The sequence below is a fragment of the Desmodus rotundus genome, chromosome 8 (assembly GCF_022682495.2).
Source record: "Desmodus rotundus isolate HL8 chromosome 8, HLdesRot8A.1, whole genome shotgun sequence".
Taxonomy (NCBI): domain Eukaryota; kingdom Metazoa; phylum Chordata; class Mammalia; order Chiroptera; family Phyllostomidae; genus Desmodus; species Desmodus rotundus.
The window spans coordinates 38,239,444-38,256,148 of NC_071394.1; the positions used below are offsets into that span (position 1 = coordinate 38,239,444).

The 16,705-nt window shown below is 37.1% G+C and overlaps 1 protein-coding gene across 1 annotated transcript in view; it reads right to left on the bottom strand.

The window, feature by feature from the left end:
* The window catches only part of DNAJC5B (DnaJ heat shock protein family (Hsp40) member C5 beta), a 60,104-nt gene that overhangs the window by 10,826 nt on the left and 32,573 nt on the right, over positions 1-16,705 (bottom strand). Inside the window, exons 3-4 of the mRNA XM_024572338.3 lie at positions 10,759-10,972; positions 8,285-8,456 (exon numbers count right to left, since the gene is read on the bottom strand). Coding sequence (XP_024428106.1) covers positions 8,285-8,456; positions 10,759-10,972 — 386 coding nt within the window. The remainder of the gene's footprint in view (positions 1-8,284; positions 8,457-10,758; positions 10,973-16,705) is intronic.

The following is a 16,705-nucleotide window of genomic DNA, read 5'->3' on the forward strand; positions in this document are numbered from 1 at the left end:
AAAGCCCTCATAGGTAGTAGAATTCTGATTATATTATGGGCTTCCACTAACACAGGAGTATAGGGTCTAATTTGTGAACATTTGAAAGGAAGGGAAGTCACATTTATCTTTCAAGTTTCCAAGACAAATAAAGGAGGATGGGCACCCCCCCTACCAAGACACTATCTCTCTTATATTTACTCCTGATTGATTCATAAGAATAATAAAATTCCCCTGTGTTCCTAGGATTCCACTGGGAATACATTTTTACTTTGAGATAGAGATGGGAATCAACTTTCAGATGAGATCGGTCATGTTCAGGGTGGTATGGCCGTAGACGGGAAACAACTTTCAAATTCTATAGTTTCCAACATATATTGAAGATATCATTGTTTTTAATGTTTCCCCCTTAATTTCTTAATAATAGAAGCTGGATTATACCCCTTCATGTGGTTGAAAGAGACACAATAACCTAAGCAAATCCCCCTTCTCTACTATCAAATCCCACTCTGTACCACTCCTCTCAGAGACTGGTACCATGTTACAGTATTAAAAAGTATCTTAGGCTATAGCTAGTGTCAAGGAGTAGGCATGTTTGAAGTATGCACATAATAAAATAAATCCAAGAAAAATCATAAGCTTTAGCTACAAAACTAGAATTATTAAACTATCTCAAAGCAGATGAAAACATTTCTCATGTTTTTTAAATAAATCAGTTATAAAGGCATTTGTTTTGATACTTCAAATTTGAATTTTCATAAATTAAGAGATATGGACAGAATCTTATAACATACTCTTAAATGTGAAAGTTGTATCACTGAATTCAAATCAGAAATGTGTTTCTCTAGTTAATTCCAGTTATTAGTCTCTTTCTTTATTAGTCTTCTTTACCAGTCGAGTTAGGCTTAGGGAAACAATAAAGTATTAAGATGATACAACTTTTATTCTAGAGAGGAGATTATCTCATATTAAATTTATTATATTTTGTATTTTGGCATTGCTAGAAAGTCAGGGAAAATAGTATAAGAAAGAAATGCTAACCATATTTCTTTTAAAAATCAATACTCATATGTAAAACATAAATTTCTAGTTGTAATCCTTATGTACTGGCCAAATCTCTAAGCACAGTATAATCTTAGCATAGCACACAGATTATAAATAAATAATTAATGTAAAACCCTTGCTCTACGCATTCTGTCATCTCAGTCAGCTTTCCTCTTCTCTGAATGCAGAGTTCTATGCTCTAGAGGCATTTTCCCCTATTCCTTGTCAGCAAGTATCAAGTTTGAAGTCAGATATATAGCCCATACAGGAAAATAGTCTAACTGTATTAGCTACATAATTTGCAAAACCCAGCACAAAACCAAAATGTAATGTATGTGATGAAAGGCTAAGAATTTCAAGATCATGACAGCAGAGCCATAAACCAAGTGTTGGATATCTTAGCCAGTGTGATAGCACAAGAAAAAGAAATAAAAGGCATACAGATTAAACAGAAGAAATAACCTCTCTACTTGCAGATGACATGATTGTTTACATAGAAAATCCCAAGGAAATTACACAAATACAAATTAATAAGTGAGCTTAACAAGAACACAAGACACAAAGTCAGCACACAAAAATAATTATAAATTCTTGTGATGAACATTGAAAACCAACATTTAAAATGAATGCCAATTACTATAGCTCCCTCCAAAATGAAATACTTAGTCATCTCACAAAATATACCAACTCTGTGTACTGAAAAGTATAAAATGTTCATTAAAGAAATCAGATGAGACCTAAGTAAGTAGAGACACATACCATGTTGATGGATTGGAAGATTCAACATAATAAAGACGCCATGTTTTATTCAAACCAAGCTAAAAAGTTAATACAATACTAATGTAAAAAAATCAGCAGTATTTTTTAGTCAATTTAGATGACCTGATACCAAAATTTATATGGAAATTCAAAGAAACTAGATTAGCCAAAACAATTTTGAAAAAGAATAAAGTTGGAAGAATCATACTAGCTATTTTAAGACTTATTTTAAAGCTGTAGAAAGTAAGCCTGGCTGGTGTGGATCAGCAGATTGAGTGCTGGCCTGTGAACCAAAGGGTTGCCAATTGGATTTCCAATCAGGGCACATGCTTGGGTTTTGGGCCAGGTCCCCAGTAGGGGGCATGTGAGAGGCAACCACCCATTGATGTTTTACTCCCTCTCCTTCTCCCTCCCTTCCCCTCTCTAAAAATAAATAAATATGGTCAATTAATATTTGACAAAGGGGGAAAAAGCATAAAATGGAGTAAAAATAGCCTCTTCAACAAATGGTGTTTGGAGAGCTGGACAGCTACATGCAAAAAATTGAAACTCAATCACCAACTTCTGCCATACACAAAAATAAATTCAAGGTGGATAAAACATATATATAAGTCATGATACCATAAAAGTCCTAGAGGAAAACATAGGTGGGAAAATCTCAGATATTCTACACAGCAATATTTTCACTGATATGTCCCCTAGAGCAAGGGACATAAAGGAAAGAATAAACAAATGGGACCTAATCAAAATAAAAAGCTTCTGCACAGCTAAAGAAAACATCAGCAAAATGAAAAGAGAACCAACTATATGGGAAAACATATTTGCCAATGATACCTCAGACAAGGGTTTGATCTCCAAAATATATAAAGACCTCACACAACTCCACACCAGGAAAACAAACAACCCAATTAAAAAATGGGCAAATAACCTGAACAGACACTTCTCCAAGGAGGACATACAGGGGGCCAGGAGACATATGAAAAGATGCTCAACATCACTGACCATCACAGGGGTGCAAATTAAAACCACAATGAGATACCACTTCACACCAGTAAGAATGGCCATCATAAACAAATCAACAAATAGCAAGTGTTGGAGAGGATGTGGAGAAAATGGAACCCTAGTGCACTGTTGGTAGGAATGCAGACTGGTACAGCCACTGTGGAAAACAGTATGCAATTTCCTCAGAAAACTAAAAATGGAACTGCCTTCTGACACAGCAATTATGCTGCTGGGATTATACACTAAGAACCCTGAAACACCAATCAATAAGAACCTATGCACCCCAATGTTCATAGCAGCACAATTTACAATAGCCAAGTACTGGAAGCAACCTAAGTGCCCATCAGTAAATGAATGGATCAAAAAACTATGGTACATTTACATGGTGGAATACTATGCAGCAGAAAGAAAGAAGGAGCTCCTACCCTTTGTGACAGCATGGATGGAACTTGAGAGCATTAGGCTATGTGAAATAAGCCAGGTAGTGAGGGACAAATACCATACGATCTCACCTTTAAGTGGAACCTAATCAACAAAACAAACAGGCAAGCAAAATAATAACCAGAGACATTGAAATTAAGAACAATCTGACAGTAACCATAGGGGAGGTGGGTGGGGATAATGGAGGGGAAGGGGGCAAGGGTTTTCAGGAAGAAGTATAAAGGACACCTGGACAAAACCAAGGGGGATAGAATCAGGGGAGGTAGGTAGGGATGGCTGGGGTGGGGTGGAGTGGTGGGGGGAAAATGCAGACAACTGTACTTAAACAACAATAATAAATAAATAAAATCTTTTTAAAAATTGCGGTTAGTTTTTTTTCTTTAATTTAAAAACTGCAGAAAGTAAGACAATGTGTTATTGGTAAAGGATAGACATACACATCAATGGAATGGAATAGAGAGTCCATAAATAGACCCATAGAAATATAGCCAATTGATTTTTGACAAAGATGCAAAGACAATTCAATGGAGAAAGGATAATCTTTTCAGCGAAATGTGTTGAAACAATCATATGCAAAAAAATGTCTCCACCTAAACCTCATACCTTATACAAAAATGAACTAGAAATGGGTATAGATCTAAATGTTAGACATAAAGCTTTTAGAAAACATTGCAGAAAAGTCTTTATGACATAGGCTTAGAGTAAGAGTTCTTAGACATGACATCAAAAGAACAAATTAATAAAATTAATAAAATTTTTAATCAAAATTTTTGCCCTGCTAAGCAGCAGTTCCTAAAAATATGTAGTTATAACATTTTTATAAAACAAACAAAACCCCAGAAACAGTTATGTAAAAATTTTGTAATTTTGAGTTAAAAACTTTGTTGTCTTTGAGTAGCTGGTGCCAGGAGGTTGATGTAAACTTGTCTTTGACTGTATAACTTCCTGTGGTGATTGAGTTTTTATGAGTATGTCTTATTTTGCATACAAGGTCACAAACCTCCCCACCACTGGAAGCTTTCAAATGAAGTTGGGCAGCAGTCTGCTAGAAAAGCTATGGGGAGATGAGGGTTAACACCTTGGATTCCTTCCAACTCTAAAATCTTAGGATTTTATGATTATATACAACATAAGATACCATATTTGCCCTGTATAATGTGTACCCATGTTTTTGACTCAAACTTTCAGGAAAAAAAATTTTTGTTTTAATTTTTTAATTCAATTTTTTTGTTTTATTTATATTGAGAAACAAAACCAATGGTCATATTTCAGGGTATTATTTTGCATACAGATACCATTATTGCTTTCTAGTGTTACATTTTTAATGCATGAGCACAAATAAAAAAATAAATAAAAGAATTAAAAACATTTATATAGATGCAGAATTAGCACTACCCATGTATACCCATGTATACATGTACAATGTACATCTTATTTTTCCCTCAAAAATTTGGGCAAAACAGTATGCATTATACATGGCAAAATACAGTAATTAAATATTCCCTAGGTGAGAAAATGTTTGCCATATTTTATTTAATTTCAGATTCACTGAAATAAAAATACTCAAAGCCCAACGTTTCACAAGTGCCTTCTAATAGATTTAAATCTTGACATATGCTGCTTATCATTTGTCATGAGTAACTTGATATACAAGTGACTAGTAGCCACTTTCAAGTGTATTCTCTTAACAACTTTAAGTGGGTCACCTTTTGCAGAATAGAAGAGACCAGTCCATTAATTGGATCACAGTCCAGGAAGCACAGTCTTCTCGTGGAATCTGCTTTTTCATCCTTACAAGTCTTAAGTTGCATTAATTTTACCAGTAAACTACATTAAGTCTCTGAATTAATGGAGTGAAAATCTGAAACTAACTAAATTAATGCACTTAACTTCAAATAAGGCATAAATTCTCAGAGTGAAATGTTTGACTGAGGAGCACTGGTGGTGGACTTTACTGGACAGTCAATGAAATTTAAGCTTCGGGGATATTTATCTACGCAGACCCTTCCAAGGGCCTTTTAGAAATGTGTTCACATTTTTGTAGATTTGCGAAAGTAAGATATTTTCACCACAACCAAACACTGCCTCTTTCCACTTCACTTTTCCTCCATCATGCTTTTTCTCTTGATGAGTGGCAACAGAGGGGCTATGGACATTTTGGAGATTCACTTAAGGAGAAATGGAGTTGGGGATAGGTTTCATTTGAGTTTAGTGGAATATGTTTTTGTGGTTTGCAGAAACTCTGTGTATAATTATGAGTTGCCACACTGGCACAGGAGTGGCTTCAGGGATACTCCTGGAGCTGACTCTGCCAATTCACTTGTTGACAGAACATGAAGGCCCACACCAGAGTTAGCATCACACAGTATGAATGTGTCGGTGGGCTCTGGTCCTGGAAGTATTGGGTGATGGAGAGAACACAAGGTTTGAAATGTACACAGTCAAAATATGGTGTGTGGAAAATTTTTCCCAAATTTTATGTGTTATATATGAAATAAACTAGTTTTTGCAGATTTGACAACAATCCCTACAAATTTAGACAACTTTATCAGTAATGAGTTGTAAAACTGAAACTTTGCTAATCTACCAATAATAAAAAACAAATTTTGATCAAACATAATAGAAAAAAGACAGAATTATTTTTCTATTCTTCTTCCAGAAGATGGTATTATAAACTTTGTGCTAAATGAAGAGGCAACCAAAGAATATGTACCCAGAAAGCATAGGGTAAAATTATTGTAGAGATGTGCCGGGGGGTTAAGAAAATTATTGCTATTTTTCTAGATTTTGTGATATTTATCTTATTTTTAAGCTTTGCAATTTGTTGTGACTTCTCATTCTAAATAAATATTCATTCTGATTTAATTTTGCATTGTAATTTTGTGTTCTTTTTCTTAAAAAGGACTACCCAAGTTGTACAAATTTCAGACCTTACAAAACTTTTATTAACTCTGCATAGGAGCTTTTGAATATTTAGGAATGGAATAAAGCTTTTTCCTCTTCATTTAGAATTCTTAGTAACACAGTCAAATTGGATCATGATTTACTTACTCTAGAATCTGACCTCTGCAATGGAATTGATAGCTCTGGGGGTTCAGAACTGAGAGCAGAGAAAGACACAGATTTATCACCAGTCACCCTGCAGGAAGGAAACCTGGGTAGAATTTGGCACCAAGGATGAATTTCTCTTCCAGAAAAAAGTCTGCAAAGGTCTGCTGAAATGACCTGGTGGAACTTTGATCTAATTTTAAAAAGGAAAGATTTTGAGGCTTTTCAGAGAAGTGTGAACACTGGATTTGTGATATCTAGGTTCAATTCACCTAGTTGTGGTTCTACAGTATAAATGACAAGATAAGGTTGTTACAGGGGATGACAGTGACAGCGCTTTCCAGTCTCACAATCCCTCCCTGTCCTCTCTGGCAGTGACTGAGCATTGGACAGGATTGATGGATGTTATGTGAGAGCTTATGACCAACAAAGCCAGAAACCTCAAACATGATCTTACAACAGTTTATCTCCCTCACAAGAGCAGATGGGGTTAATACACTGGGCTCATTGTTCTTAAACAAGTTATGTCAAGGTCACTGGCCCTTCTTTGAAGAGGAGTTTGCATATATGTATCCTTTTTTAACCCATTTATGAGTAATACTGCTTGCTTGCTTTTTTGATGTTTGTGCTACCATTAAAAGACTTGTTCTTTTATATTCCAAAAAAGGCAAAAGAAACTTGTAATTGCATTGCCCTATAGGCATGCAATTTAGTTCCTGGGGCACCAATAAAAATTAGTAAAGCAACCCCTGTCCCTGATTGCTGGACTGGCCACTTAGAGGTCCCCAAAGGAAGGAGACACAGGTTACAGAAAAATCCCATCTGTCTTCTCTAACTCCTCAAACCTAAAATGGTCTGAGACTAAGTCTGATTCACACAATTAAATATCCTTTAAGCTGGAGTCAAGATGGGTAATAATTGGATGCTACTTAGCATCACATTCAATTAGGAATAAAAGTTAAGTGGAAGACTTTAAGCAGTCTCTGATGCTTGATGTCATGAAATTTCTGTTTCAGTGCTATGCAAAGAATCAGAATGTGGTACAGTCCAAAGAAGTGCACCATTCCTAATTTCAGCAGTTCTGACAACACTGGACCACTCTCTGAATTATCAAATAACCCTCTTATTTGGATGGTTCTTTGTGATTTAGTGATAAAGTCTGTAATTCAGAATAATTGTGCATTCTACAGGAGAAAATGACATAGGACTATGGCTGAGACAGAGACGACAATGGCAGGTTTATTCCAGTTTGTTTAAACAAAGGCATTTTTTCAGGGAATATGAAGCATTCCTGGTATTGTGAATTCTGTGAGATTTTATCATGTTATATTCCTTCTTTATCATTTCAAGTACTATTTCATGGCTATACATATACAGAGACAGACATGTGGGGGTGGTATAGCAAAGCAAAAAGTCCTATTTTCATAGGACAATATTCTTGATGCTGAATATTCTTGATGCTGGTTTGAGGCTAGCTCTGAGGGTGTAGGTTTGGAAGGAAGTTTCATTTCCAGGGAAGAAAGACTATGTTCCCCCAGTTCTACCCAAAACTCATTATCAAATAATCAAAAAGAATCAAGAGTTGCTGACTTTTCTTGATGTCCATTTCCCTTCTTTTTGAATAGAGATCTTAAAATAATGGACCTAAATGCTTTTCCTGGGACAAATTTTTACTTTGGTTCTCTTACTCCTGGGCATTCCCAAACCTTCTTGAACCCAGAGCTCACTCTCTGGTAATGAGAACGTGAACAGTACTAGCTTTGCATATTGTACTAGATAAACATATTTCATGATTTCTTTCTACTGGTGTCAGGCTCTGCTTTTCTCTGTTGCTAGTAAAAGTAACTGTCCTTTCATCCTCTGCAAAGGAAGTAGCAAAGCTGGTAGTCTGTGGGATCCCCCACATTTGATTGTGGGATCTCTCACTTTAGTGATAACCATCACCATGGACCTGGTGCTTGGCCAGGCCTATGAAAGGACACCCAGTACCTCTGCTCTCATCTTACTCTACCTTTTTCCATGTCAGTCTTGATCTGCTCCTCAAGATCCTCTGGGGACACATAGAAGTCCTCTTCTGGCACCGATGATTTGGGCCGGCAACGTCCACAGCAGCAGTTGCAACAGCAGCACAGACAACAGCAAAAATAGCAGCCGGTCAAGAGGCCAATAATGACAAACAGGGTCTAGGAGAAACAGGTAAAGCAAAACAACGGTGAGGGGTAGTGGAGTGTGGGAGAACCCGGGAAATCAAGTGTACCCCCAAAGACCTGAAGACATTGCAGTTCACCCTGCATCCTCATCCTTATTGCATGCAATCTTTTTAGTTTTCTTGGAAACAAATTCTGCATAGAGTTTTGCCTAGCAGGTTAAACCCAGAGGGAATGACTTGTGGCCAAAGTAATGATGTATGACATTCTCTTCTTTATTCTTAAGCTATGGTGATAATTATGAGAGTAAAGCAAACAAAACAACAAAGAAACTTGATAGCTCCCCCTCCCCCAGCCACATTCCTCTTAGTCATCAAGTACAGCAAAGTCTCTCTCTTCGACATCCCTTGCACTCTCTTCCTTGTCTCTCTTCCTCATCCCTAGTAGCACCTTAGAAAAGACCCCGTTATCTCTGCTGTGGACATTTCAGGAGCCTTGTAACTGACCTCCCTGCCTCCAGTTTTTTCTCCTAATCCACCCTGTTCATTGCTGCTGGAGCTTCCAGAAACACATGTTTCTTGAACTCATGCAGTTCTCCTGCCTCTTAGATAAGGCTGGAGCTCCTTATTTTGGTCATCTGGGCTCTGCCAACCCCTCCTCTGCATCAGCTGACCCTGTTTCTGCCATACCTCCCATAGCTTTGCTCTCCCTGTGGATTCAGCTGCCTAAATGTCCCCTGCCCCTCCCATTCCCCAGTCATCTAATAAATAACCACTCAGTGTTTATCCTCTCCCTGACATCTTTTCTGATACCCCTCCCTTTCTTTGTGCCCCAATTGTACTCCAAACAGACTTCTATCATGGTGCTTTATTTGTTGACACTTTAAGACATTTATCAGTTTATAGGTCTGTCTCAGACTGGGAGATTCTTGAAGTCTAGAGCTACATGTTAGTCATCTTCTAATCCCTCCTATCTAAAGATATAGTTCTGGGCATGTGGTAGACACTTAATAAATACTTACTGAATTAATGAATGTATAAAGTAATAGGTAAGCAAACGTACCTTCCTATGGAGAGAGTGTCATGCCTGGAGGTTAGGTTGCCAGGAAAGCCCACAAAAAGCCCATATTGTTATATGTGAATGATCAATCTATCATCATAAATGACATTGTCAGTATGTACACTCTCATTTCAAGTTCCAGATCTGCTTGGTAGGAGCTTGTCTCCCTCCCGATTCTTCAACAGTAGAGAAGTGAGTGTTCAGTGGGAAACCTCGTTATCTCCAAGAAAAGAAATTACGGAGACTGAAGAAGGCAAAGGAGGCTTTTAAGTTGCAGACTCCATGCTTATGTACAAAAACATATTCTCTCTCTTCCTGCATGTATAAAACTCTTCAATTTAGCAGGATTTATTTTAGTGGAAGAAAATAGCAATCAGGATCCTACAGAACATGAAACCTACCTGTTTGGAGATCAACAGCTTTTTATGTTATTCATTACTACTCATGAATGTGAGTTCATATGATTTCACAAAATGTGTGAACTGTTCACACGTATCTGAATTGTCCAAAAATACACTGATGGACTATACGTATGGTTCATATGCAAATATATTTTATCAGGATATAAAGACATTAAAATTCATTAACAAATATAAAGCCATCACTAAACATACATATACCAGGGAGTCCTAGGAAACCACACAAAATTTACGGTCAAAAATCAGTTCTTATTGCATTAAGTCCTTACAAATACTGCGTTTTTCTTGACCAGATACCTTTTTTCTCTCTCCTCCTCTCTATGTCTGTCCAATTCCCTGTCCTCCACTACTTAATTCTCACCTTTCCCCCCTCATTTCCTTCTCCATAACCTCACTGCAGGCTCATGTGGTCCTGTGACATAATTACCACACACTCTCCCAAGTATTGTGTTTGCTGATGTAGTCTATGCTATAAATAGTAAAGTACACGCTAAATTTTTCCTATAATAATTTATTAAACAGTCATCACACTAATAAATTATTTTTGGTTTTGAGCAGTGAGTCAGTTCTTAATTAGTCACTATGGGGGTAGAGAGGACAGTCAGAATTAACCTGAAGCTTCAAATTCAAATATAATTAATGTCTGGAAGTATTTTAAGTCATGCTGTATATTATAATCATTTGATGAGCTAAAGTAAAAATGATCCTCAAATAATAGCTTTCCATCAAAGCTATATCTCTTTTTATTTACAAGGGTTTAATAATATATAAAGTTAGGCTTTCTCTGTGATCAACTCTAAAAGAGTAAATAACATCATGAGCTATCAGAAAATTGTTTTTGAAGGAAAGATAGGATTCACCTTTGCCCACCAGCTTGACAGCATAAAGTAGGTATTAACATTTTCATCTCCAAATTGCTCTGCCACATAGAGTCCCAGCGATCCATACTTGTCATATATGTTTCTCTTTGACATGTCAGTAAGTATTGTGTGGGCATTGTTGATTTCTTTGAACTTGTCAGCAGCAGCTGGATCATCTGGATTCTTGTCTGGATGGTGTTTCAGGGCCAACTTTCTTTTAAAAAAGTAAGGAAAAGTGTTATTTGACATGAATTATAACGACATTTTAGAAGGGCACTATTCTTTTGTACATCCTTTATACATGTAAATATGTGAAATGATAATGTTGATTTAAGTAAGCAAGTGTTTATTAAATATGATCTCCTGTTTCTAATGTGTAAGCAAAATAGTATTATTTCTCTCCTCACATCCTCAAAAGGATTCCCAACTGCATGGTTGTTGAGTCGCAGACATCTTGCTATTAGCAACTATGTGAATTTTATTTTTACCTGGAAGCTGATCAGGACCCCACCTCAACATGTAACATTCATGGTATGTTAAAAGTTCCAGCATCAGGACCAGTTTATACCAAAATTCCATATAGAACTGGAAGAATTCTCCAGAATTAACAAAACTTCCTTCACACCACATGTTCTAAAAGTTAAATTCAAATATTAAAAAAAATTCAAATTCATATTCCATTGAATAGACATTACAACCCCTTGATAAATCTTCCACAAAAAATTCCTTGTTTTTCTGAACAAATACTGTGACTTCCCTTATATTCAAATGTATATTTTACCTCTTTTCAAATAGGTCTTTCCACTTCAAATAATACATAGAAATTTCCTTGTGAGTGAAAGGTCCTGTCTCCTCTGTGGACTATCACATAGTATGTAAAGGATGTGGATATGTGTAGTGTTGCAGGGTGTGTGTGCACATGTGTGTTCGCACACGCTAGGGGGCTGACTTGAGGGTATTCTTTACTCTTTAGTTATACTCACGTATTAAAAAAAGAAGTGAGTTTATGATTATCCAGCTCTGGCTGGTGGCCCCCTACAGACAGATTTACATGTTAATTAAAGCCATGTTCAGAATGGAGTCTGTGGTATTTTTTCCACTACGAAGTCCATTAATTTTATGACTACTGGAAAGTCCACATGACTTGTACTCCCTACTGTGCCCATCGTAGGTACATGTAGGAATACACCTTACGCTTTTGTTTATTTTACCATTTAGATTAAATTATTTTATTTTAATACAACAAGGCCATAAGTAGAGCAGAAAAGTAAAGTATATATTATAAAGCAATCTATACAATAAATTGGAAAAAAGCCACACATATTTTAGGGATGAAAGTATTGTTGGGTTAGGAAGTAAGTGAATAATAAAGCAGCTCAGCATCAGAATGCTTAAAAGTACCAAAATATTTAAAAATACATATTGTGGTGTATAATCCATTCTAACTTTGAACTCAGAATAAGCAAAAAGAATAAAACAATGATGTTCACTTTAAATTTGCTTAACCAAAACATTTTTCAGCCTTTTTGAGAGATGTCTGGGGTATCTATAAATTCTCGTAGATGGAATTATTGGAGACATTTTTAAAAGATTTTATTTATTTATTTTTAGACAGAGGGAAAGGGAGAGAGAAAGAGAGGGAGAGAAACATCAGTGTGTGGTTGCCTCTAGCATGACCTCTACTGGGGACCTGGTCTGCAACCAAGGCATGTGCCCTGACTGGGAGTCAAACCAGCAACCCTTTGGTTTCACAGTCCATCACTGAATCCACTGAGCCACACCAGCCAGGGCTGTGGACATTTTTTATGTGCAGAATTTATGATGAAATCTTGCACAAAATGACTATTTTGTCATTTTTTTAATGTTTATATTTATACCAGTACTATTATATAAGGATATTGTAAATATTTATTCATTAATCTTCACCACAACTCTATGAAATAGATATTATGATTCCACTTAACAGATGAGGAAATTTGGCCACCACCAAGTGAAGTAACTTTCCCAGTGTCACAAAGCTAATAATGAGATTACAGGCAATCTAACCCTAAGCACATGCTCTTAACTACCAACATGCTGCCTCCTACATATTTTTAAATTTAAAAAGTAAGGCACACAGAATGTTAGTACTCCATTGTAAGGACTTCACTGGAGTGTTTTGAGGAGAGTGGTATGATCTGACTTTTAGAAGGACCACTCAGTCTTGGAGAGGTCAAAGGTGAAAGTAGGGAGACGCTTACAGAAGTATATAGTGGTTCAGATCAGTATAGTAGTGTGGAGGATGTATTCAGAAGTGGTTGGATTCTGGATATATTTTGAGGACTAGTTGGATTGGATGTGAGGTGTGAAAGAAAAAGAGGAATTGGGGATGGCACCCAAGTTTTGGCCTGAACAATGGAAAATTTACTGTTAAAAAATTGGCAAGACATTTTTTGTTTGGTAGTAGTAGGAAGAGGCATGCTAGGATTCAGAGTTCTATTTTGGACACTTTTGAGATGCCTATTAGATTTCCAAGTGGAGATGGAGATAGATCTATGTGCCTGAAGTTCAGGTGAGAATTATGGGACATGTATGTTTGGGAGTTCCCAGCACATACTTTTAAGACCCATGGAATGGGAAAAGATTTCCAAGAGTATGGGTCCAAGAGAACCCCTAAGACTGAGTTTTAGGAAGGAAGAACCAGCAAAAGATAAAAAGAAAGATGAATGATGCAGAAGGAAAAATCCAGAGAATATGGGATCTTGGGGTCCAAGTGAATGAAGTATTTGAAGAAGGTCACCTGTATCAAATGCCATTCACAGGTCATGCATGATGAAGATTAAGAATTGAAATTTTAAAAATAGATTTCTGGTCAAGATGGAGGTGTAGGTAAACATGCTTCACCTCTGTGCACAACTACAAAATTACTAGACTAAAAATTACAACTAGACTAAAACCAATAACACCAAGATTCATCAGAAAATCAAGCTGTATGGAAATCTGACAACCAAGGATGTAAAGAAGCCACATTCATCCAGATGGGTAGGAGGGGCAAAGACATGGAGGTGCAGAGAGGTATGGAGAGCCTGGAGAGGTGGCGGAATGGGTGGTCCCACATTCATGTGTGATGGTTAAAAATGAGGAGGGATACCTTGGGAGCGAGTGACCCCAGCCACAGACCAGATCACCCAGGCCATGGTTCCAACACCAGGAAAATAAATCTCCATACATTCTGGTTGTAAAAACCAGTGGGGGTTGGGGCAGCAGAAGAAACTACAGGAATCTCAAGATACTCCTCTTAAAGGGCCCACAGTGGACTTAGGACTCATGCAGACCCACCCACTCTGGGATTCAGCACTAGTGCAACAGCTAGAGGGCATAAGTGGCATAAGGGAAGAAAGGGAGAAAGTGAAATGACTATCAAAGGAGTGAGTACTGGGCAGCTTCTTCCTAGGCAATCTCCAGAGGCCAGGCAGCAGCATTGTCCTCTCTCTGAGCCCTCCCAAGCATGGAGACAAAAAGTGCTGAAACAGGTTGTCCTGCCCTGGCAACTACCTAAGGCTCTGCCCCACACAATTTACAGGTACCTTTTCTACCATAGGCCACACTGCTGAGACAAGGAATCAAAGCATCTCTACCTAATACAGAAACAAACACAGGGATGTTGCCAAATTGAGGAGACAAAGAAATATGGCCTAAATGAAAAAACAGAACAAAACTCCAGGAAAAGAGCTAAATGAAATGGAGGTAAGCAATCTATCAGATGCAGAGTTCAAAACACTGGTTATCAGGATACTCAAAGAAGTCACTGGGTACTACAACAGCATAAAAAAGACCCAAGCAGAGATGAAGTTTGCATTAAGTGAAATAAAGAAAAATCTACAGGGAACCAACAGTGGAGGGGATGAAGTCAAAATTACATAAGGAAGAGAAAGCATTCAATCAGAACAGCAAGAAGAAAAAAGAATTTAAAAAAATGAGAATAGAGTAAGGAGCCTCTGGGACATTTTCAAATCTACCAACATCTGAATCATAGGATTGCCAGAAGAAGTGGAAGAGCAAGAAATTGATAACTTATTTGAAGAAATAATGAAAGAAAACTTCCTTAATTTGGTGAAGGAAATAGACATACAAGTCCAGGAAGCACAGAGAGTCCCAAACAAGTTGGACCCAAAGAGGACCACACCAAGACACATCATTAAAATGCCAAAGGTTAAAGGTAAAGAGAGAATGTTAAAAGCAGCAAGAAAAAAGCAGAGAGTTACCTACAAAGGAGTTCTCATAAGACTGTCAGTTGATTTCTCAAAAGACATTTGCAGGCTAGAAGGGACTGGCAAGAAGTATTCAAATTGATAAATAGCAAGGACCTAAACCTAGATTAGTCTATCAGCAAACCTGCCATTTAGAATTGAAGGGCTGATAAAGTGCTTCCCAGACAAGGTAAAACTAAAGGAGTTCATCATCACCAAGACATTACTATATGAAATATTAAAGGGAACTATATAAGAAAAACATCGAAACTATGAACATTAAAATGGCAAAAATGCACAACTATCAACAACTGAATCTAAAAAACAAACTAAGTAAGTAAGCAGAACAGAAACAGAATCATAGATATGGAGATCATTTGGAGGGTTATCAGCTGGGATGGGGAAGGGGGAGAATGGGGGAAAAGTTGCAGGAATTAAGAAGTACAACTTATAGATACAAAATAGGGCAATGTTAAGAACAGCATAGGAAGTGGAGTAGCCAAAGAACTTACGTGCATGACCCATGAACATGAACTAAGGGAGGGGATTGCTGGAGGGTATGGGGGCACCAGGCAGAGGGGGGCAAAGGGGAAAAAATTGGTACAACTGTAATAGCATAATCAATAAAATATATATTTTTAAAAAGACTAAGAATTGATCACTGGGCTTAGTGATACATAAATCCTTGGTGACTTTGACATACACACACAATATACATGTATACACACAGAGACAATTGTGTATATATGTCTTCATATAGGGAAAAATAAAGCAGAAAAATAAGTAGAAAAGAAAGAATAAAAGGGAAGGTTATAACCACAACCTTCCTTATAGATGTGCTTATAGATGCACATTGGAATTGTAGGTAATTTTTTGTTTTGTTTTTGCTTGTTATAAAACCACACATATAACTTGTGTGGTTTCCTTCCCTAAGCATTTTAAAGCTCTAGTTATTAATCCTGTGTTCTTTTAATAGCTGAAAGTTTAGAGTTTGTTCCCTTAAATAACCCACTATAAATTAGAGGGGGGGGGAAGGAAGAAAGAAGTCCTCAAACTTTAATGACACAATGATCATCATCAAGTGAATTCTTTAACCACATTAATTTTAATTGCTCGATATTCCTAGAATTCTCACTCTGTGCCCAAAAATACAATTGCAGCCTTTTCCCCACTAGTTCCAGGGATCATGTCTAGGCCAGTCAAATGCAAGAGCCATTAACTTCTGCTTTGAAAGAGAGAAATCCCTGGGAAATAGCTTTTTATGTTCATAGAAACATTTCTTTGTTTCTAGTGTTCAGTTGTAGACTGATACACACTATCCAAGACTTAGCCAGAGAAGCTCAATTCCTGTCATATTTTAAGTTGCCTGGATCTTTGTCAGCTCACAAGGGCAAATGTTCTCAACCATTTATCACATTCCTCTAACAATGGAGTTGGCAAATTCAGAGGGCTGGAACACCTCCATTTGTAACAAATCCAATTCCTGGTTGCCAGCAGCATTTTGACTCCTCTTGGCAAATACTCTTGGCTCTGAGGAATCCTTGGGAAATATGGCTAGCAGAGGCAGCTGCCAAAATTACACAACTGCTCAAGGAGGTAGCTGATGAATGACCCTTCCCCTTGGGAATTGTCTATTGAGCAATAAAGCATGGATAGGATTTTAGGGTAAAAGGAAGTACTTGGAGTACATTTAAATGTACCATTACTCACCTATTAAT